General features: G+C 41.5%; 1 protein-coding gene across 4 annotated transcripts in view; it reads left to right on the plus strand.

The window, feature by feature from the left end:
* Positions 1 to 12,428, plus strand: part of hivep2a (HIVEP zinc finger 2a) — a 121,290-nt gene extending 108,862 nt beyond the window's left edge. For all 4 annotated transcript variants that reach the window (XM_085248249.1, XM_085248250.1, XM_085248252.1 and 1 more), the window contains 6 exons: positions 2,601 to 2,776; positions 3,659 to 3,760; positions 5,750 to 6,635; positions 6,882 to 6,990; positions 8,388 to 8,495; positions 9,337 to 12,428. In XM_085248249.1, the coding sequence (XP_085104375.1) occupies positions 2,601 to 2,776; positions 3,659 to 3,760; positions 5,750 to 6,635; positions 6,882 to 6,990; positions 8,388 to 8,495; positions 9,337 to 10,047 (2,092 nt within the window). In that variant the 3' untranslated portion in view covers positions 10,048 to 12,428. The remainder of the gene's footprint in view (positions 1 to 2,600; positions 2,777 to 3,658; positions 3,761 to 5,749; positions 6,636 to 6,881; positions 6,991 to 8,387; positions 8,496 to 9,336) is intronic.
* Positions 12,429 to 22,111: the final 9,683 nt, after the last annotated feature.

Here is a 22,111-nt window from a genome sequence, read left to right on the forward strand (position 1 = left end):
AGCTAACCCCTGTAGAGAGAGACATTCCCACAGTGTCATAATGTTTTATAGCCTACAGTAGAGCCAGTAAGACCAAGGTTACCGAATGGAACAGACGGTGCAGACACACACAACATTCAAATATACCCCTTCTCTCTCTCGCTTTCACACACACACACACACACACACACACACACACACACACACACACACACACACACACACACACACACACACACACATATATACAGGGAGGGGAGTTATTAAATGCAGCAGACAGTGAAGTAATTCTCTGGTGTCCCCAAAGGACACTTAAGAGGAATAAGTGGATGAAAGCACACAAACAGAGTGCACAGGAAAGACAAACATATGCACACATACACTCACACAAACAGGCACACAAACAGACTATACCTTAAAAAAAAGAAAGAAACCTGAAATCTTTCTCTATGACAGAAATCCATTAAGTGCAAATTTTGGCCGAAGAACCAGATCTTTTACTGGCTTTACGTTTCGCCGTCAGTCGAACGTTTCAGAAGTTTTGAAAGTGAATCTGCTTTTATGATCTTACCGTGTGCCCTGAATAAAATAGAATAAAACGAAATAATCATCATAATTCATTTTTGGTAACTGGACACAGCTGTGCAAACGTCTCGGCTCAGACGAGCACTCAGAGGTATTTCCCAGTCCGCGGTGCAGTTGAAAGACAAATTTCCCCTCGCTGCTGCAGATGGATTGTTTGATGTACCTGATATTTGACCTCCTTTAACACATGAGGCCCTGAACTACACATTATCCACTTCTCCAGCCACTGCAGACACAACAGGAAACTATACAATCCTCCAGCAGCTTTTGCTACTCCTCCACAAGGATTTATTCGTTTTTTTCTTTAGTACAAAAAAACTGAACTAAATGCGATGCTTCTGCGGCAGAGCAAAAACAGACAGAATTTACCAGAATTTGACTGGTGGTTGGTGGTAACTTCCCTCCATGACTGACAGACTCAGGCAGACATGCACTGATCCCACTGCCAAGTGTCCACTCTTTCACTCATGTGGGATAGAAAATCACGACTGACAGCGATTCTTAAAAAAAAGAAATCTTGTAAAAGAATAAGTGGGACTGGCTGAAGGAATGTGGTTATCTTTTTTTTAGAAAAGATGATGAACAACAAAGCCAGAAGTGGAACGCTCCAGTGGTTCCCGTTTTAGCTTAAAACAAAGAAAGGTTGCATCTGTATGGAGGTTACGACCAGGTCAACAGAATTCACAGGGATAATAAAAGACAGCAGGCTTGTTTTCTGCTTACATTAATCATGGTAATCATCGTGAGACACAAAGTAATCTGTTGCAGCTTACTACAAACACACGATGATCAGCTGTGGCAATAACCCCCGTGGAATACGCCACCAGCTGCTTCACAGCGTGCTTCGAAAGCATCCCAGAAGCGGTTCTCCGCTCTCCATTTTTGACAGAAGCTGCGTCAAGATGTGCAGAGCTGATGAGCAGAGACAGGCGTGGCAATGATATTTATTTTCAAAATAAAAGACTTTGTTTATGCCAAATGTGTGATTTGGGATTGTGCAAAAGACAGATGAACATGTGTACAGGTGTATTCCTCAGAGTAAAACTGATAATGCCTGACAATATGTTGGTGCCCCTAAGCTGCCAGAACACCTCTGACCCATCAGATCTGTTAGACGTCACTGGGACCTCTGTGGATTGTGTTTTTCACTGGAATCATTCGAGCGAATGCTCAGCTTGTGGGATTGTGGTAGTGTACAGGCCAAATCAGTGCCTTGAGTCATTCCTGAGCATTTTTTTGAGGGGTGTGGGTGTATTGTCCTTCTGGTGTCCATCGTGTCACCAGGGGTTATTGGTGGCATGCAGTGGTTGGATAATGAATGGGACTAACCTCAGCTTTGAGGCAAGCAATTGGAAATGACTGCAAATGGAAATTAAAAATTCCGCGGAGTGACATATGACAAGGTGTAAAATATAGCACTATATGAACCATCCCAGCAGGGGTGATGGGATTTAAACATGAATGAATGGTTACTGCAGCCTCTGATCCCTATGATGCATCTGAGCAGAGGAAACCTCATTTCAGTCTTATTTAACCAGAACCTCTGTGTCAGCAAGCATCTGTGTCTCTGACTTTGACCTCTGACCTCTTTGTGGTGAAGGACAAAGATCTTCAATAACCATGAATAGAGTGTCCAATGAAGATTGGAATACATGTTTCATATATTTTTTAATATAAAACTGGATTGGTGTCTTCCTCTGTGTGTGTGTTAGCATTGTGCTGTATGTGTGTATCTGTTTACTGTTTCACCAGCCTTTAATTGTCCCGCTGGGAAAAATAAATTGTGATGAAGTGAACTGAATCACAGCCAACCGTAGAGGGCTGTCTGGCAGTTATATTATAGCAGTACATTATTTATCTTTATACTGTATACATAAGCATAAATAACAACTGTGGCAGGACAAAATTATGATATTACAAGTAAAACTCACTTTCATGGCTTCATTGTTAACAATTGTTTCTGCTATTGTGTTAACAAAGTGCCTGTTTTGCAAAAATGTAAAAAACCTAATCGCTGCACTGTTTCTTTCCTCCAGCTATAAATCCAATGAGGACTACGTCTACGTCCGTGGTCGTGGACGAGGGAAATACATCTGCGAAGAGTGTGGCATCCGCTGCAAGAAGCCCAGCATGCTGAAGAAACACATCCGAACGCACACCGACATCCGACCCTACGTCTGCAAGTTCTGCAACTTTGCATTCAAGACGAAAGGTAGGGCTTCTTTTATATTGTGTTTTGCAGCATGCTATGAGCAAGCCTGGCTACAGTCACTGTGCAACTGCAACCGTCCTTGCAACCCGCCTCCGCCCTAGGTGCTTTTTCGTATCTGTTGTCGCTGATGTCTGCTCTGATCGGGTTTTGCTTCTTTTGCATTTATAGTGTCGAATATAAGTTAGTGGAGAGGAAATGAATCTTATTTTGACTACAGCGCTACTGACTGAACTATGTTTATCTCTGTATGCAAGTAATGCAGTGACTTATTAAGGCCGGGGTTTGATTTATTTTATAACTGCAGTAACCACTGGATATTGTAGACCTCCATAAATATCTTCTAAACTTTCTCCTTGACCATCACAGTAAACCTTGTAAACATTTTTCCAGGTGTTAGCAGCTTTTTACGGCAGACTTTTAGTAGGAAAACTCTTAAGGGGCAGCACTAAGCGGTTAAATGAATGAATAAAACATGCAGAAAGGCTGTTTTTCTGTAGCTGTGGTCAGCAGGAACCTCCATCATATCAGAGGTTAAAGATGCTGACTACCCGATATGTGATCTTTAATAAAAAGCCATTATCCACGGGATAGATTTTCAAATTCATATGTAAAGTATGCGTATCTTTGGATTCTATACATTCTGCCAACTGAAGCAGAGTCCAGACAGGTTGAGTAATTTTGTTATTAAATTAAATTTGTTATAAATTATATATTATTTATAAATTGCAATCTTGCGGTCTCACTCTTTCATCCGCTTCTATTTCCATTTCATCCTTTCTTTTACAGTCTTGTGTTGATGCAGCCCAACAAGCTGTGGTTTCCAGTAAGACTAGTCGAAGGGTCATTAAATGGTGTTTGTGCTTGTGTGTGCGCATTTTGCAGGAAACCTGACGAAGCACATGAAGTCTAAGGCTCATATGAAAAAGTGTCTGGAGTTGGGAGTCTCCATGTCTTCCGTTGAGGACACTGAGGCAGACGAAGGAGGTAGGAGACAAACACACTCATGCATTTACACATACACACACAAACACACACACACACATACACACACACACACTTCTTGAGCTGGACTACATCCTGCTGTCTTATTGAGTGCAGCCTGCAGAGCTCTTGGCTCGGTGTAGCTGTGCAGAGACAATTAGTGTAATGGAAAGCAGAGCTTATCCTGACAGCCAGCATCCATGTCAAACAACCACACCTGACACACAAGCTGACTAAAAAAAATATTTTAAAAACACCTCTTATGGCCTTGAAATACTCCAGGAACAATTTAAAGCTACAGCTTAGAAAAAGAAACAAATATTAGCCAGTCAACCTCGGTGACGAGGTTCATGAGGATACGCCAAGGAATACGCCGTGCTATTAATCTGCTGATGTGGAAATAATCTGAAAATTATTACTGGCGAACTTGTCGTGGGCTGATATTGACGAATGAATATGATTTTCCATGAAATATTCATCAGCTGTCTCTCGGGGCTGTGGTCTCGATTTCCCGTTAATCTCCTGATGACTTGATAATGAAGCTGGAAATTAGTGGGATTATTTTTATAATCTATGGAGTTTTCACCATTCGCAGTTATTACTTTCAGCTGATCTTTGCTACACTTTGTTCTTTAAACATCTGAATGGACAGCATCTTGGTATCTAGTTTGCTCTTGTAATGGATCCACTGATTCTCTATACCTCTTTTCTTTGCATAATTTTTGTAAAAGCAGATGAACTTAGCCCTTACCATCATATTTAACCAGAATGGGACTGGTAGCTGGTGGTAACGCCCCACCATGTAGACCACCAAATTAAATGTAACTATGTTTTGGCATGCCATTTAATTGGGATATGATCCCACATATACACAGGGGGTTTTTGGGGAAAGGGAGCGCTACAGAAATCCAGTGAGTGAGTCACTGAGACATAAACACTGGTGGTTTGTGAGAAACTGTTGTATATAAGACTAACTGGAAAAGTAGTCCAATGTTAGTGCAACTGATTTCCGCTGAAATAGTTGCTTAAATACGATTTATTAACTACTTCTTCCTTGTGCTGTATATGGGGGGAAAATAAAATGCTGATGGAATTTCTTACTTTTTCTTTTTTTTTTTTAGATCAATTTCATATTTTTCGATCTCTCTCTGGACAGATAAGAAGCTCTGAACAACAAAAACATGCCTCTGTTTCAACTTGGACTCTTTTGAAAGTCACAAAAAGCAAACAAACTTTTTAATTCCCAGAATTAACGTTTTTCAGCCAATCGTCTGGCTGCATTTTAAAGCGTTGGTTACCTGCCAGCAGTAACTTTGCTGCTACTATACAATAAGACCCTGCCAACATTTGGCTGTAGTCCATCCTGTGGGAAAAACCAAAGTGTTGAGGGTTTAAATAACTTTCTTTTTATTGTGTTTTATTGTTTTGAGCTGGTGGGAATGAGATTTTATTTGGTGTTTTGTTTTACACCTAAACTCTGTCACCTATTAATACAAACCATTTCTCTCTCCACTCATTCTTCTGTTCTTCATTGTCCTTTTCGTCTCCTTCTACCTTATTGTTTCCCCCTCCTGTTCCTTTTACTTTATCCTTTCTTTGTCTTCTTCCTGTTTCTCTCCTTCCTTCTTTCTACTCCTTCTGCTTTCTTTTCTTCTTCCTCTGCCTCCTCTGTATGTTTCTTCCCACTCTTTTTGTTTCTGCTTTTTCTCCCTCATCTCCTTTATACATTATCGTTGTTGTTTCTCGTCCATTTTCCCCTTTTTTCTTCCTCTTCCTGTCCTTTCGTCCTTATCCCTGTGTCTGTATTCTGTCTCTTATCTTTCCTTCCATTCTTCTTCTTCTTGCCTTACTACTTCACCTTCAATTATTTTTCCTTATCTCTTTTTCATACCTGTTTTTCACTCTTCATCTCCTGCTTATAATATTTTTTCACATCTTCTTCCACTTCCTCTTTTTCCTTCTCTCTCTTGCTGCTTTCTCCTCTTCTTCAAGATGTCGGAGATGAAGGCCAGAGGTCTTCAGAGAAGAATTCCAGAGGCGAGATGGCAGATCACCAGTTTTCAGATGCTGATGACTCAGAGGGTGGTGAAGAAGATGGTGATGAGGTGGATGATGAAGACGACGACGAAGAAGACTATGATGGTGACTCCACCCCAAAGACTCGCTCTCGCTCGACCAGCCCGCAGCCTTATGGCCTGCCCTCCCTTTCTGTCACAGCTGTGGCCGCCTCCCAACCTGTTCCTCACTTCTCTTACCATTCAGCGTCCGACCTCCTGGGAAACACCAGCAGGCCGCCTCTGTTTGGCTATTTCACCACCGTGCCGAGTATCCAGATCACACCGCAGGCTCCGCCTACCGACCTGGCCAGGCGGGAGCACAGTCAGTCAGAGTACCAGAGAGGCCAGCAGCGGTCGCAGGGTAGCAGGTTGCTGGTTCCACCCTCCTCCTCCTCCTCCATGGATGAAGACCTTCCCGTCCCCTCCCCAGATCTCTCCTCCCCCTCATCACGACTTTCCTCACCCGGTTTGGACAACTCTGGCTGCCCATCCCCCATTTCCCCATCCTCCTCACCCTCAGCCCGCCGTTACCTCTCCCCACGTCGTGACCTCTCACCCCGCGCAGGACACCTGTCACCCCGGCGGGACATTTCTCCTCTGCGTCACATCTCCCCTAAGAGAGACCTGGGAGCAGCAGGGGGATACAGGCGAGACCTTTCACCAAGAAGGGGACACCTGTCACTGCTTTCTCCCTTGTCTCGGCCCACGTCACCATCGGGAAGAGATTACAAGCGAGACCTTTCACCACGAGGCCGCCACAGGGGGATGATCCGGCCTGTGTCTCCTCGCAGAGGACTTCACCAACACCTTCACCACCAAAGGTAAGCTCAAATTCTGAATGATTTCAGCCACTTTGTTACTTAATGGTTAATGGTTTTAGCAAGTTCCAGGTCCGAAGAAGAACCTTTTCCATTTAATCCAGTACCCCTAACTGATTCACTTAAATAGCTTAACAGCAAACCTCAGTTCAACTTAAAACTACTCAGTATCATTAACAGATAAACAGATGCACATTTTACACTTGATTAAGGTATAATGTGATATTTGTCCGTATTTGTGACCACCAGCCAGCAGAGCGGGGCGCGGGGCCTGAGGCTGAGTCATCAGACTGGTGCGCTGGGTCAGGGAGAGTTCAGCGCTCTGGGACGTCACACAGCCAGCACAGAAATGGAGACGGTAAGATTTTGTTCATGATTATGCTTCAATGTTTAAATATTTTAGTTCCACACTGACGCTGATTGGTGCATGGGACAGACAATGGTTTAACTTTAAAGAATAACATGGACACATGAGGGAAATTGGCCAGGAAAGGGACATAAGCAGTCTGATAGATAGACTGTGAGCTTGAACCTAATGCATATTTTGGAAGCAGGGTTAACAATTATATCAGATGAATTCATGAACGAGCATCTCTAGCACATATTTTGAAATTCTGGATCCTTTATTTAACGAGATCTCGAGAGTAATACTGTAAGTGTTGATGAAAAATTACCTCTAGGTTATGAACATTGATGTGAGATGTGAAATTCTGAAATGTTGCTGCAAGCCAATTTGCAACCCAAATCCACCTCCTTTTCCTCTCAGTTGTCAACAGTAGTTCTCTACTGTTCTTGTTGCTGCTCATGTCAGAAGATATCTTCTCTCTCTTTTTAACAATAAATGTTCATAACTAGAAGGTTAGCTTGTTTCACAGGTTCTTTGGCTCAGATTTCTCTGTAAGTTTGCTTATGAAAATTATTAGTCTGGGAGGAAAATTTTGATCAGTTTTGTTCACAGAAATGGACTTCTCCTCACTTTCAGTAAATGCATGCTTGTGGTTTTGTTAAAAACATTTGCCTCTCTAAAGTCTACCGTTGAGGTAGAGCTTTTGAGTATGCGGACTGTGGTTTCGATGTGAAAAACCCGAAGCGCAACTTAGGAATATAGAAGAAAAGGACAGAAAGAGGGAGCCAAGAAAGAGAGAACCTGACAGAGACGAAGCCGTCTGGCAGACAGAAGAAACATTCAGAGAGGATGAGGGAATAAAGAGCGAGTCAGATAGACTGAGAGGGTTGGAGAGACGGATGATTGAAGATAGGGCTGCTGGGTTTTGGTGGTAATGGGATCTTGGCTGGCTGGTGTGGTTAATAGCGCGGCTGTTTTTCTTCTTAAGAGCTCTACTTCAAACTCCAGCTCCTGCTGCTGGTCCCACTTAAACAAAGCGTGAAGCAGAGAGCGACTCTGCTTGGATAACTGACTGCTCAGTTATTAATGCTTTAACAACCATTTTTCATACACAAGAAATCTGAGCGAGCCTTCATTCTTTGGATTTCTTTGTTCTCGTACCAACACCTGTTGTCCAGCACCGTCGCGCATTTCATCAGGGTTCATTTGTTTATTTTGTTACATAAGATTTGGATTTACATTGAAAAACCTCCTGTGTGTGTTTATTGTAAGAAGAATTGTCCAATAATCATGTGTGTTTATGTTGAGGGCATTTGCTGCCTGTCAAAATGTAGAAGAAATTTTCAAGTAAACTCAGCAGTTTGTGATTATATCCAGCAGCATGTTTTCATCTTCATCTTCTCTTCCAGGAGCATCCAGGTTCACCGTCATCAGTGGATCAGGGTAGCCGTGGTAACCAGTCTAGTCCACCCCACCAAGTCCTCTTCAGTCACCTTCCCCTACATTCTCAACTACAGGTATCTTTTCTATTTTTTTTCTTATAATACAGATTTTGATTGTTTCACAAAAACTGTATGTAAAAGATGGACCTAACCACCATGATGTCACCGTCCTGTTTTAAAGCTTCAGCTTGAACCTTTAGCATTTTTTGGTTTTCCAAAGCCAGCTGTCACGAGCAAGAGGTGGATAGCAAAGTAGCCACGCATTAATCGTACTATGCTTTATTGTTCATTTGATCGCTTACAAAATGAACATCATGTTCTATTAAAGACATGAAACTAGCTACTGAGGCTATAAACTCACCAGGAAAGTATTTCCTGCGGTGAGATGTATGGTAATTTTTTCTTGTTTGCAACCAGAATAATCGCCCCCTGCTGGAGATTTGAAAGAATGAAAGTTTAAGACATTTTCATGTTTTGCATGTCCTTAGTTAAGTAATATTTTATATATTTCATTTATTACTTGACTTAATTTGAGAAAAAAAAGCATATGTTGTAAAAGTGCTCTATTGTTAAATGATTATTCCCATAATTATAAAGCCATTTTATTCAAAAAGTGTGTATGTAATAATGCTACTTCTGCTAATTAAGTAGAGTTTTGTTATGTGATAAGTAAAGGTTAAAGAAGATGATAACAATCGATCTTATCTAAGAAAACAGGTTTTTGTCATTTACAAACAACTTTTCTTCTTCTTTTAAAGATTTTTTTCTCCAAAACTGCAAAAGAGCATAAATGTTACTCACTTCAGAGTAAACAAGGACTGTTTTCAGTGGCATAAGTGCTCCAGTGGAGTATTTAGTTCAGTATAAATGGGATCAGACATTTAACACGTGAGTGAATTAAACGTTTCTCTTTCAGGTGCGCTCGCCTTACCCAATGATCCCCATTGGTGGAATCCAGATTGTACACTCTGTTCCTGCGTCCGTTAACACCCCTCTGGCCCAGCAGGGGGCTTTGCAAGCTGCTCGGATGTCATTGCAGAAGAGCATATCGGAGGACTCCATCACCAGCGAGGCACATTTCACCTCCTTTTCAGAGAGGGGCGGGCATGGAGCAGTAGTGGGAGAAACAGTGAGGGATTCAGTATCACCTCTCCGCTCCTCACAGGAGAAGGAAGGAGAAGGAGGCGTGAGGCAGGAGCAGGAGCAGGAAGAGGGAATCCAGACGTGCACTAAGGCCATCGCCTCCCTCTACATTGACTCCAAGGAGTTTGCTGAGAGAGGAGGAGGTGGAGGCAGAGTGGATGACGGGAAAGACGGAAGCAGAGCGCCTTCCTCCTCTTCCTCTCCTTCAGCTTTGTCCCCAGACTCCCATCAACACCATTCGCCATCTCCCCACCCATCACCATCTCCTCCTCAAGGTCCTGGTATTCAGCACTTTAGCAGCCTGGAACTCAGGCCTCCCCACTCATCAGTCCCAGCCTCTCCTCACTCGCCCTCTTCCTCCTCATCCCCTTACCCTCCAAGCCCCGGATCTGACAGCCTGCAGCCTCCAATGGCATCCAAACTTCTCAAGCTGGAGAGAGACAGAGAGGCAGAAAGCACAAAGAGAAGCAAAGACGTGTCGTAGTGCTGCAGAGGAGGACCAAGGGGAGGAGGAGAAACGATGGATGTCTCCTTTTTTTGTTTGTTTGTTTTCGGATAATAGGAAGGGATGAAGTGCAACAGGAGAGAGAAAAACTGACTTTTGCACACTTTACACACAATTTCTTCTCCCATTTTCTCTCTCTTACACACATAAAAACAATGCATACAAAGAAAAATGAAAGACTCAAACGGACCTCTTAATGTTCGTGTACAGCATGCCTGTTTTAAACGGGGCCTGCTCTCAGAGACTTTCTTATTTAAAGACTTTAAAGAGCATACACATGTACGGTAACTCCCACCAACGTGAGCCCGACCAAAATCTGCTAAAAACAAAACAAAGGACTCTAGTTAAACGGTACGACGAAGAAAAACAAAAAACCATCGGACAGCTACGTGTGTGCCTTTTCTTTAATCTCTCTATCTCTCTCTCTTTTTGTTTTGCTTATGTTCTTATAAGCAAACAAAGCAGGAAAGTAAATGTAAATAAAGTACAATACTATCACGTATCAGCTTTGTAATAAATGCAGCCCCCTCCCTCATCCTCCTCCCCCTTTCATCCCTGTTTTTTCTTTCTCTCTCTCTCTTTTTTTTGAACACCTTAAACTTAAAAGTCTCGACAAACGATGTGAAGTTATGGATATGACTATTACGTACGGTTGCACTAAAACATATTTTTATATGAGTGAAATTTAAAAAAATTGCTTTTTTGTGTACAGCAGCAATCCTATAATACTATTTATTATTATTGTTACCATGTTTCATAAATTGTACATTTTTTCTTAAATGTCGTGGATGCCTTTTTCTATGTAAAGCATGGGTTTTTTGCTATCGCTTACATTAGGGCGAGGATATGCACACTGTAATATGGCTTTTTATGTTAGACCTATTTATATACGTCTAAGTGAGCCCCCTCTACTTGGAGGTATATACACATAGAAGATTTACCAGAATATTTACCCAGCATATTAATACATATAGTATATAGAATCTATCAACCTGTCTGTCTATCTATCTATCTATCATCTATCTATCTATCTATCTATCTGCACTTAACATGTAGAATGACATTCACATTAAGGTTATGGTAGTTTGCTTGTACATTTTCTCTGCTGCTCTTTGCCTGCCCCCTGCTTGTGATGTTTCCTCTTTTTTATCTTAACTTTTGTGGTATTATGTCTTGTTTTTCTTTTGATTTTTAGAAGGCACAGATTTGCGCTCAGCATTAAGTGAATGCCTTCTTGCACCTTGGCTTTTTTTTTCTTCTTCTTTTTTTGTGCTTAAATGTTGGTTTTAACTCTGCCCCGCCTCTCTCCAAACACCACCGCACTCCTCCCGCCCAACCGATGCATCCATCTGCAACCAAGATTAACATCAGGCAGAGGCAAAGGTAGCTCCACATTCTTGAATGAATGCCAGATATGTAAACGGGAAAAACATTCCAGTCCATGTAAATACCCAGTCATCTCCCCCTAAACTCACACATACACACATTTTTTGTTATGGATGCACATTTTTTGGGCAATGGCAATCAACCCACTGAAATTCTTACTGAATGGATTTATTTCGAGGGGGACACACATGCAAACACATGCATCAAACTTTCTGACAAATGCACCTTATATTTCTTCTGTGGACGTCCCGGGATTCATCGGTTTTTCTTTCCTTTTCTTTTGCAGCGAACTTTGAAAGAAGTGGTTAGGGGGAGAACTGCTCTGCGCTCTTAACCCTAAACTGTCTGAGAATATTAAGAATACATACAACAGTTGTGATTTTAAGGCTTTCTGCACTGCTTTTTTGGCCCGCTTGTGGTCCCTCTTCATCTCCTGGATATCCCTTTTGTAGCTAAGCAATATTTAGCCAAAACTCTGCTCACCAGCAGGGATTGTATTTGTTGCAAGGCAACAACAGCATACTTAAAAATCCTAAAATCAGGAGAAGGAGGGAGCGGTTGGGACAACAACTCTTTACTCTTGTTGACAGTTTCGGGCCGAGTCGGGCAGGCTGCAATGTGAGTGTGTATCTCTGTATTCTGTACCAGTGTGTATTCGACCAGTATATCCTCTTCTTACAATGTTTTTTCTATTTCGATCCTCTGTTATGTACACTTATCCTGATGACAATGATGTCTTTAAAAACTCTTTCTCTCTTTCGAAGATATCAAAGCACAAGTCATTGTATAGAAATGACAACAATACATAAAAAAGGACAAAAAAAAGAGGTAAATATACATATAAAAGGGTAACTTTTGTGATGGTGTTCTGTGGAATTAATACAAATATCATGTATGACCCCAGTTGCAACAAGGAATCGCAGTAGAAGTGGAAGAAATGGATTGTTGTTTTCAAATAAATATGAATAGTATAATTTTTTTTGTGTGCGTTCAGTTTGTCTTTAACAAGAAATTTTAATAAAATATTTATAAATGTGTCTACTTTGCGAAGTGTTGCTTATAGAAAAATATAGGAGGTAATTATTGCTGGACCTCTTGGCATCTTTTGCCTCTCTTGCCTGTTTTTTTCACTTGCTCGTTTGGGACCCACTTGCCTTTCCATATGCACACATGGAAAAACCAAGGGCAGGCAGAGGAGCAGCTAAAACTCCAAAGAAAGCAGATATCAGATATGCACACAAGCTAATGAGAGTGGGTTGTAAAGCTGCAACCCACAATAGTTTACAACATGTTGTCTTGAAACTGTCATTTCAAGAGGTAGAGCAGGTCACCCACTAATCGGAAGGGTGGTAGTTGGATCCTTCACCCCAAGTTGCTATCTGATAACGACTGTAAATGTTGTTCAGTCTGACGTCACTAGCCGTGTCTGGGTCTAAACTCTGCTGCAGGTCCATATATCAAACGATCACTATGGCATTACTGAGAGTTGAAAAACTGTCTAAAGTCTTTCATCTTTAATAAAATGATCAGCGTTTTGCTCTACCAGGTGTAACAATTAAGTTTAACATCCAGGCATCCATGAAAACGGAATTTATGACATTTAACGGAGTTAGAAGTTAGCAGGGAGTTAGCTCGCTAGCTTCTATCGAAACACAATATCCGGTTGTTCAGTGATGACGCGACGAATCCTACTTCCGGGTCTAAAGTAGTCTGCGTTTAATATGGCTTTTGTGTTGTTAACATGTTTAATGTTATGTATTTTCTTCTATTTGATCTCAAAAAGCTCCTAAAACAGTCAGCGACCACTGTTGACCTCCCTCGGCTTTTATTACCGCTAATCATTTAATTAAACCTCAGTTTTTAAAACCTTAGGATGTAACTACAGCCCAGCCCATGCAGCAGTATATGAATGACTAACCTCGTATTGTGGATGGATTATCTCCGTTGTTCTCCTGGCTGAAGTTTGGTCCCTTTACAGCATCCTGCCATGCGATTACATTTGTTCCTGACCACCGAGAACACTCACGTTAACTTTTATCGAGTGGAAAAAAAGTTAGCTTGTTTATATTATGCTAACATAGCTGTGTCGCTAGCGGTCACGTAGCAAATCATTATATACCAGCTAGCCCAACTTCAATAACCCTACAAACGTCACTGCTGTTTAGTTTTCTGTCTTCATTTATTGTCATGGTTCGGCTGTGTGGCAGGCAGGATGAGGACCCAATCGCAAAACTCACGGACTCAAGGGATGAACTCAAAAGGCAGCTTTATTGCTGACAAGATGACAGGAAAATACAAAACTTAAACTGGGCACAATAAACTAATACTTGGAGAGAGACACAGGGAAATCCACGCAGCATGAGGGAGACTACGACACAGAACTGAGGGAGACGCAGACATAAATACACAGAGGGTTAACGAGGGAAGTGGGAGCACACGGGGAACACAGCTGACACAGATAATCATAACGAGACAGGGCAGGAGTGAACACAACATGACGCATACTGACGAGAGACTGTCAAAGTAAAACAGGAAGTACAGAGGTTCAGACAGGAGGAGAGAGCACGGGGAGAACACAGACATAACAGGCTGGGGAAAACATGGAATAAAACACGAAAGGGGACAAGGGCTCATGAATACATAGAGGGGCACACAGGGGGTGAGAGTCACAAAGGGAAAGCACACAGGGAACCACATAACAGGGCAACTCAGGAAACAGAACCTAAACAGGGAACTGAATACAAAAATACAAGAGAACTAAGAATACTGGGCCAACACGGCCCAGGACCATGACATTTATGCTGGAAGTGATAGCAGAGCTGTACGTTTTAATTTGTTTCCAAAACCCCGCAGTCAGGACATGCTATATTGTATTTAGATAGAAGCTAGCGAGCTAACTCCCTGCTAACTTCTAACTCCGTTAAATGTCATAAATTCCGTTTTCATGGATGCCTGGATGTTAAACTCAATTGTTACACCTGGTAGAGCAGAACGCTGATCATTTTATTAAAGATGAAAGACTTTAGACAGTTTTTCAACTCTCAGTAATGCCATAGTGATCGTTTGCTATATGGACCTGCAGCGGAGTTTAGACCCAGACACGGCTAGTGACGTCAGACTGAACAACCGGATAGCATGTCCTGACTGCGGGGTTTTGGAAACAAATTAAAACGCACAGCTCTGTTATCACTTCCAACATAAATGAAGACAGAAAACTAAACAGCAGTGACGTTTGTAGGGTTACTGAAGTTTGGCTAGCTGGTATATAATGATGTGCTACGTGACTGCTAGCGACACAGCTATGTTAGCATAATATAAACAAGCTAACCTTTTTCCACTCGATAAAAGTTAACGTGAGTGTTCTCGGTGGTCAGGAACAAATGTAATCGCATGGCAGGATGCTGTAAAAGAACCAAACTTCAGCCAGGAGAACAACGGAGATAATCCATCCACAATACGAGGTTAGTCATTCATATACTGCTGCATGGGCTGGGCTGTAGTTACATCCTAAGGTTTTAAAAACTGATCTTAAATAAATGATTAGCGGTAATAAAAGCCGAGGGAGGTCAACAGTGATCACTGACTATTTTAGGAGCTTTTTGAGATTAAATAGAAGAAAATACATAACATTAAACATGTTAACAACACAAAAGCCATATTAAACGCAGACTACTTTAGGCCCGGAAGTAGGATTCATCACGTCATCACTTAACGACCGGATAGGAGAATCCAGCCTCTTGAGTAGATTTTCCTGCAAGAATGTAAATCCCCTCCAGCACGAGCGTGAGCTGCCTGGTTGCTGCTTTGTGTGCTAGGTAGATTGACGAGGGAAGTAGTTGAATTTAGGCCCAGAGTGTTGTCATTTGGTGTAACAGTGAATACCTGCACATGTGAAAAATGACCTTCTCGCAGGCATGTGTCATCGTGCTTTTAACCTACAACATAATAACATCACATAATCTGTTGTCAACCATTTAAGAGATTGTTGACTTTGTATTTGAGCTAGTTTTGGTTTATGATTGTATTAGGATTCCTTATCATTTAGTTGTTGACATATTTATGTCTTTGGTGAAGTATTATGAAACACAAATATGGACATCTGTCACTAAGCTCACCAAGCTGCCATATGGAAAAACCATCATGTTCTTTTCAGGCACCCAGCAAGGGGCGCCATACTGTTTGAGAAAACCACTTACCCACAACTGCTGAGACCCATATGTAATTCCCAACAGTGGTGCTTCTGTCTTGGCTCTGCGCTTTCTCGAACACAGTTGGCAGTGTTGGCAGGTGGGGAGCCTGTGAGGGATCATGTCCTTGTCGCTGCCCTGGTGATTCCTAATGGCTGACAGCAGAGCACGAAGGGTGGATGTGTGGGAAATGCATGAACATGCTGACAATCCCCTCAGCGGCAGGTGGGGAGAAGCAGCTTGTAAATCCACATGTGTCAGAGCCTCCCCACATCAATGCCGACTGGGAGTCAGCTGTCAGTCGCATTAACTCCTCCCTGCCATTTTCCATCCATCTACCACATGCCTGCTGACTTTCTTTCCCATCCAGTTTCCCACTTTCCTTCCCTGCAGTGATGTCTGGATTTACCAAACCTACTTCCCATTCTCTCAGTATTCCTCAATATATGTACCAGGCCTTTTTTTCTCCCCGTTCATTCAACAAATGTGGTTCATCATTCATATTTAGAATATTCTTGCTATCCTGTAACCTCTACCTAAACCTTCATCATCACATATATGTTGGACTTCTAACTGTATGGTCCTCTTTCCTGTTGCCTCGTGGTGAGGAGTAACGATCATCCTCACAGTGTGTCTTTTGTCTTGTTTCCCTCTCTTCACGCCCAACCAGTCGCGGCAGATGGCCGGCCCTCCCTGAGCCTGGTTCGGCTGGATGTTTCTTCCTGTTGAAAGGAAGTTTTTCTTTCCTACTGTCACAAAGCGCTTGATCATTGGGGCTTGTCTGATTGTTGGGGTTTTCTCTCTGCTATTTTAGAGTCCCTACCTTACAATATGAAGATTTAAAAATAAAATTGAACTACACTGTGCTCGTGTGGTCATCCTAAAACTAGAAACATTTAAAAAACAACAAAAAACAACCCACAGCAAAATACACAGTAAAAGACACACATTGTCCACAGTGTCTTGTGCATTTTCACACTTCGGAGCTGACGCTTGGCTGCTTGGCATGTCTTTGAAAATTTGTTCACATTCAGTTTTGTGCCTCCTCTGACTCAGCCGTCAATCAAACACGTCCAATGCCTTTTTCCCTCAAAAGCTTAGAAGCTGAAAATTTATTTCTGACATGTTTCAATTGTTTTTGAGCCCAACAGCAGCAAATAAAAACTTGAATGCAAGAACAATGAATGTTTAAATTTTTGATGGATGCTTGTGTTGTGTTGGCGCTGCAAAAAAATAAGAGACCAAAAGAGCATGCCCAGCTGTTGTCAGGATGATGTCTTTCAGCCTCGAAAACAAACTATTGTTGAAGACGGTTTTAGCCAGCGGTGCTTTATTTCCATCTCATTTCCATTACATTTGAAGAATGCAAAAAAAATAAATAAATAAGGGACACTTTCTAGGAAGTACCCCGTTCAACGTCTTGTCCATGTGTTGCAAACAAAAGAACACAAGATGGTGATTATTAAGCACTGTGGAAGGGATTCATTCCCCCAGTGCTTATTAATAGATTATACTTGTAGTAATGCCAAAAGCAGTACTGACAAAGAATAAATAATAATAATAGGTCCGATTTTAATGTCACCAGAAGCAGGAGCACTAATTCAAACTGTCTAACATGAACACTATTGGAAAACAGTCTTTGAACAAGGTCAGCTAATAAGTCTTTGGCACATGCAACTCCAACAGTATTAATGTCTTTATTCTGCCTTCACCCTCTTTTCTGTCTCACTCATTTTTCTAATTTTAATACAGTCCCTGTTGTTAGCCATGTCCCACATATGTCTACCTGTCTACATCTCTTTTTTTGTATGTTTTTTTTTTTCTTTTTTGTTGACACAACTGGGTTGGTGTCAACTTACATTTATTCTGTCAGTCTGTCCACATGTCGGTGAGTCCCGTGGCCTTTGATAGAGGATGATCAAGCGAGTTATTTTAGTCATGATTAGCGTTTGGAGGAATCACTTTCATCACTAGTTTGTAGGGTGTGAGCGCGAGTGTAGTTTTCATGGTTCAGCGCTGCGAGCATATGGAAATCTCCCCTGAGACTTCAGCGCGTCGTTGCTTTATAGCATCTGTGTGTGTGTGTGACTGCTTTTGTTTCTCTGTTTGTAAGAATGTGTTTTGTTGTTTGCATGCGTGTGAATAACAATGTTAAAGCATGAAGACTTCTTTACATTTTGAGCAAGCTAAGTCCAATTAGCCAATGACTGAGTCAGCAGTTACCCAGCTGTAGTTGAGGCTTTAGGACAAGGATGTCAAACTCGTTTCATATCACAGCCCACTTTGATCTTTGAAGTGGCTGGAGTAGTTAAACTCACCTCTCTGCCATTGTAAAGAAGTTTAACTACATACTTAATCCCTTGGATATCTTAATAGAAGAAAAAAAGAAGCATAGTTTCTACACTACATCTCAGTTTTTCTACAAGATAAAGAAATGCTGTCATAGTAAATGAAAGAAATCTGTCAGACTCTTTGGGCCTAAATTATAAGAAATCAAAGTGTAAAATTACAGAAAACATACATTCTGGTAGCTCAATGCCCAGACTCACTTGTAATTGCAAAACAAAATTACAAAAAGTTTTTTTTAATTGCAGAATTTTTTTCCACTGTTGATCCTCTTATTAAAAATTGAAATTTCTATTGTAGACAGTGAAAAAGCAGGAACCTTCCTGTCATTTAAGTATTTAGCCACTGCTTAATTACTTTGGTAAAGTATGAATGGATCAGGGGGACAATAAAGCTGTAAAACCTGCACTAAAATTTACACTCTGCATTACATTTTCCAAAGCCGTCCAGTGGGCCAGAGTGGCGTCTTTGCCAGGCCGATTCTGGCCCCTGGGCCTTATGTTTAACAAGACTGCTTTTGGATAAACACTTTTATCTCACTGGTTTCCACTGCTTTCTGATTAAATCCTAAAATCTGTTTCTGCCCACTGGAGGATGAATATGCAGTCACTTACATTTAAGTGATGTAATGGGGGTGGATACTGTTGACCCGATGTGGTTACCTTTCAGTGAATTGCTGAGTGGGCACGTGATACGATGCATTTCTTGTTATTGGTCTCCAAAATGAACCATTTGACTTTCAAAGGTGCAGCACTGGAGCAGCTCTCCTGGTTGAGCATGCTCCACATGTACTGTGCGATTAAATCCTTACTGCGGTGGCCCGAGTTTAAATCCACCCCACGCCATTTGCTCCGTGCCCCCCTGGTGTTGCCTCACAGCATGAAGCCTTTGGCTTTGGAGGCCGGCGCCTTTCTGTGTGGGTTTCCTCCCACAGTCCAAAGACATGAATGCATGGGTGAATGTGGCTTGTAGTCTAAAGTGCTTTAAGTGGTCAGTAATATCAGTGCATTATAAGTGTCAGTCCACTTCTGCTTCTGTGGAAATATATATAGACGAATATGTTGTGTTGGTGTTCGCGTTTGACGATGGAAGAGACAGGCCAAGACTCAACGAAGGGATGAAGGCACAAAATAAACAAACTTAAGATGGAAACTGTAAATTAACAAACCACAGACAGACAGTAGGCTTTGTTGCTTGTACAGTATGAGTTCAGAGTCATATAAGATCGCACAGAATCTGAAAATGGGACAATAATTGTCTTGCTTGGAGACTGATATTTGAATCGTGCTGCACTTGAATCTGTCACCTCTATGTGAAAAAATGTCAACAAGATGGTGGCAGCGGTTGTGGACTTTGTTAAAATCTATGTAGAGGGATCAAACCAAATCAATTTATTTATATAGCACATTTTACAGGATAAAAACCACAAAGTTCTTCACAGTAATATAGAAACAGAAATACATAAAATACATCAATAATCAAACACAGCACAAATCTAATTAAAAGCCAATCTAAATAAATGAGTCTTAAGCTGCTTTTTGAAAGAATAAATACAATCAAGGCAACGTAATGATGGAGGGTGAGCATTCCACCGCTCTAAAAGATCTATCTCCTCTGGTCTTAAAACGAGTTCGTGGGACTACCAACAGCCTTTGATTAGATGATCTCAGGCTGCGTTCTAAAAGATCAGAAATGTAGGCAGGGGCATCACAATTCAAAGCTTTAAAAGTCAGTACCAAGATTTTAAAATGAATTCTAAAATGTACTGGAAGCCAGTGACAGAACGTAACACTGGTGTAATGTGCGCTCTTTTCCATGTCTTAGTTAAAAGCCTTGCAGCAGCATTCTGGACTAACTGGAGACGGTCAAGACGCAACACCAAAACTAGTTTCATTATGCTGTTGTCAAATACAGGTTATTTGAAAAACATGGCAAAAAGAGAGGATTATATGCCTTGTTAATTTCCCACTATTGATATCACTGAAAATAGGTACACATGAAACTCAAAAAAGATTTTAAAAATCAATAATAATCTGTTTTAATGATTGACACCTACCAACACCTATGTCACTGAGCTGTTGCTGACAAATTTTGCAATTTCTGGACATTGAGAGACTCACTCAACATGTGGGATTCATAATGCCAACATGACGGAGAGACTACTGCGGGAGAAAAGCTTGATACTTGACACATGCATACAGCTTTGCAGGGCAGCAGAGTTCTCCCAGGAGATCAACAAAGCCATCTCAGGACAGGTTCATTGCTATCCAAGGAGCAGCTAGCCAGAGACAAAGCAGCACAGTGGACTGCAGGTACTGTGGGAAATCACATGAAAAAACCAAACTCAGATGTCCAGTGTATGGTGAGAAATGCAAAAAATGTGGCAGAAACAATCGCTTCACAGCTAAATGTAAAGCATGCTCAGAACATAGGAAAAAGAAACTTGTACACAAGGAGGCAGAATGAGAAAAAACATCTCTGTGTATCAAAGTAGTGACAGAGAATGTAAATGAAGTGGACACTAAAAGAGTGAATGATTCTCAGCTCTTTGCAAGCATGCTCATGGACAACAATATTATAAAATTCCAGACTGACTGTGGTGCCGCATGCAACATGCAACATCACTCCAATTAGTTGGCTCAACCCTGACACGAAGCTGTCATTATTTTGTCTAGAAGAGGACTAAATACAACAAAAGTGCTAACCAACACCCAAAAGTGAGGTCTCATGACTTTTCTGGCTTTCGGTGTTTTAGGCAGGAGATATCAGAAAAGTTACCAGAGGAATAACTGACTTGTGGCGAACAAGCAGTCATAGCAGCGTTGCTTCTCTGTCGCTCTTCCTCTCACAGGAAGTGAGCTGGATTTAGACCTCCATAAGAGAGGTTAGTTTTACCCTGCTGATGATCTGTTGTTGCAATAGGAATTCTGCTCAGTACGCAGAACTCCATGAGGAGCCATTGGTGCTAAGCTACCATCTATGGGATTATTTCTGAATACCTCTAAGTCCGAATCCTGCCTAGAAGTAATGATACCATATTCCTGTGGATGTTTGGTTGTCTCTGATAACCGGCACCAGTTCAGAGAGTCACTTGTGACAGGCCTGAAGGCTGGCCAAACGGTGGTCGCCCATCTCCAAAGTTGCAGTCATGTTTGTGGACAAACATATTAACATTAAACAAAGTGCAGTCATAATTCAGTGTATCTAAAATAATGAAAGCAAAGCTGCAGTTTCACATTTTTTTTCTTCCTTGTTGTTGGCAGCAAGGAAGAAAATAAAAATAAAAATGAAAAACCAACATTTTCCTGCTCAGGGGATCACCCGATCTTAAAAATATCTCCTCTGCTGGCTCTGCAGTCACATTTCTTGTCACAAACACTGACTATTATGATTTGTCAGAAAGTACTTAAGAGCCAATTACACCAAACAAGTTGCTGAGCATGTCATTTCCCAACTGGGAGTTATTTTGCAAAGTCACGCTATCGACGCCGCTCTGTCAGAGCCGCAAGCCAACGAACACAGGATAGATCTGTGAGCGCACCCTGGGAAAGCTCTCATTTCTGGTTGTATGTCACCCAAATCGCCTTGTTTACATGCCTTAATGGTTAGCAGCAGACAGCCTGTGGTGGGACGCCCGCGTGTGTGTGTGTGTCTGTGAAAGGGAATACCACGTTTAGCTGCAGCATTTTTCCTAGCTGTAATTAACTCTAAAGATAAAGTAGGGTTTTCTCCCGCTGCCAAACTTTAGGAGATTTCTCTGGCTCATGCTGAAAATGTCAGCTTACGGATAAAGCAACACATATAGTATTTAAAACTGAATATGTGGCTATTTTTATCAACACCGTTTTCACAGCCCAGCCATATTTAACTGTTGTTTGAGTTGGGCATCTTACAGTCCCAGTCTTACAGTCAATCACCGGGCGGTGATTATTGTAATTGTTCAGCATCTAATAAAACTACGTGAGTAATTAGGTTGCCGGAAGCCTTCTGGTTTCTGTTTGCAGCCCATCACCTATTATCAGTTATTTGTCTTTTTGTATCTTTTAAAAATATACTTATAATCTGACTGTAAACAATGACCAGTGCTTGAAGCATGAATTTGTGGCCCAGATAACCATGCTCCT

This window comes from Mchenga conophoros, linkage group LG15 (assembly GCF_057382185.1).
Source record: "Mchenga conophoros isolate Kocher_MC1m ecotype Shallow Benthic linkage group LG15, M_conophoros_male_GT1.1, whole genome shotgun sequence".
In the NCBI taxonomy this organism is placed as follows: domain Eukaryota; kingdom Metazoa; phylum Chordata; class Actinopteri; order Cichliformes; family Cichlidae; genus Mchenga; species Mchenga conophoros.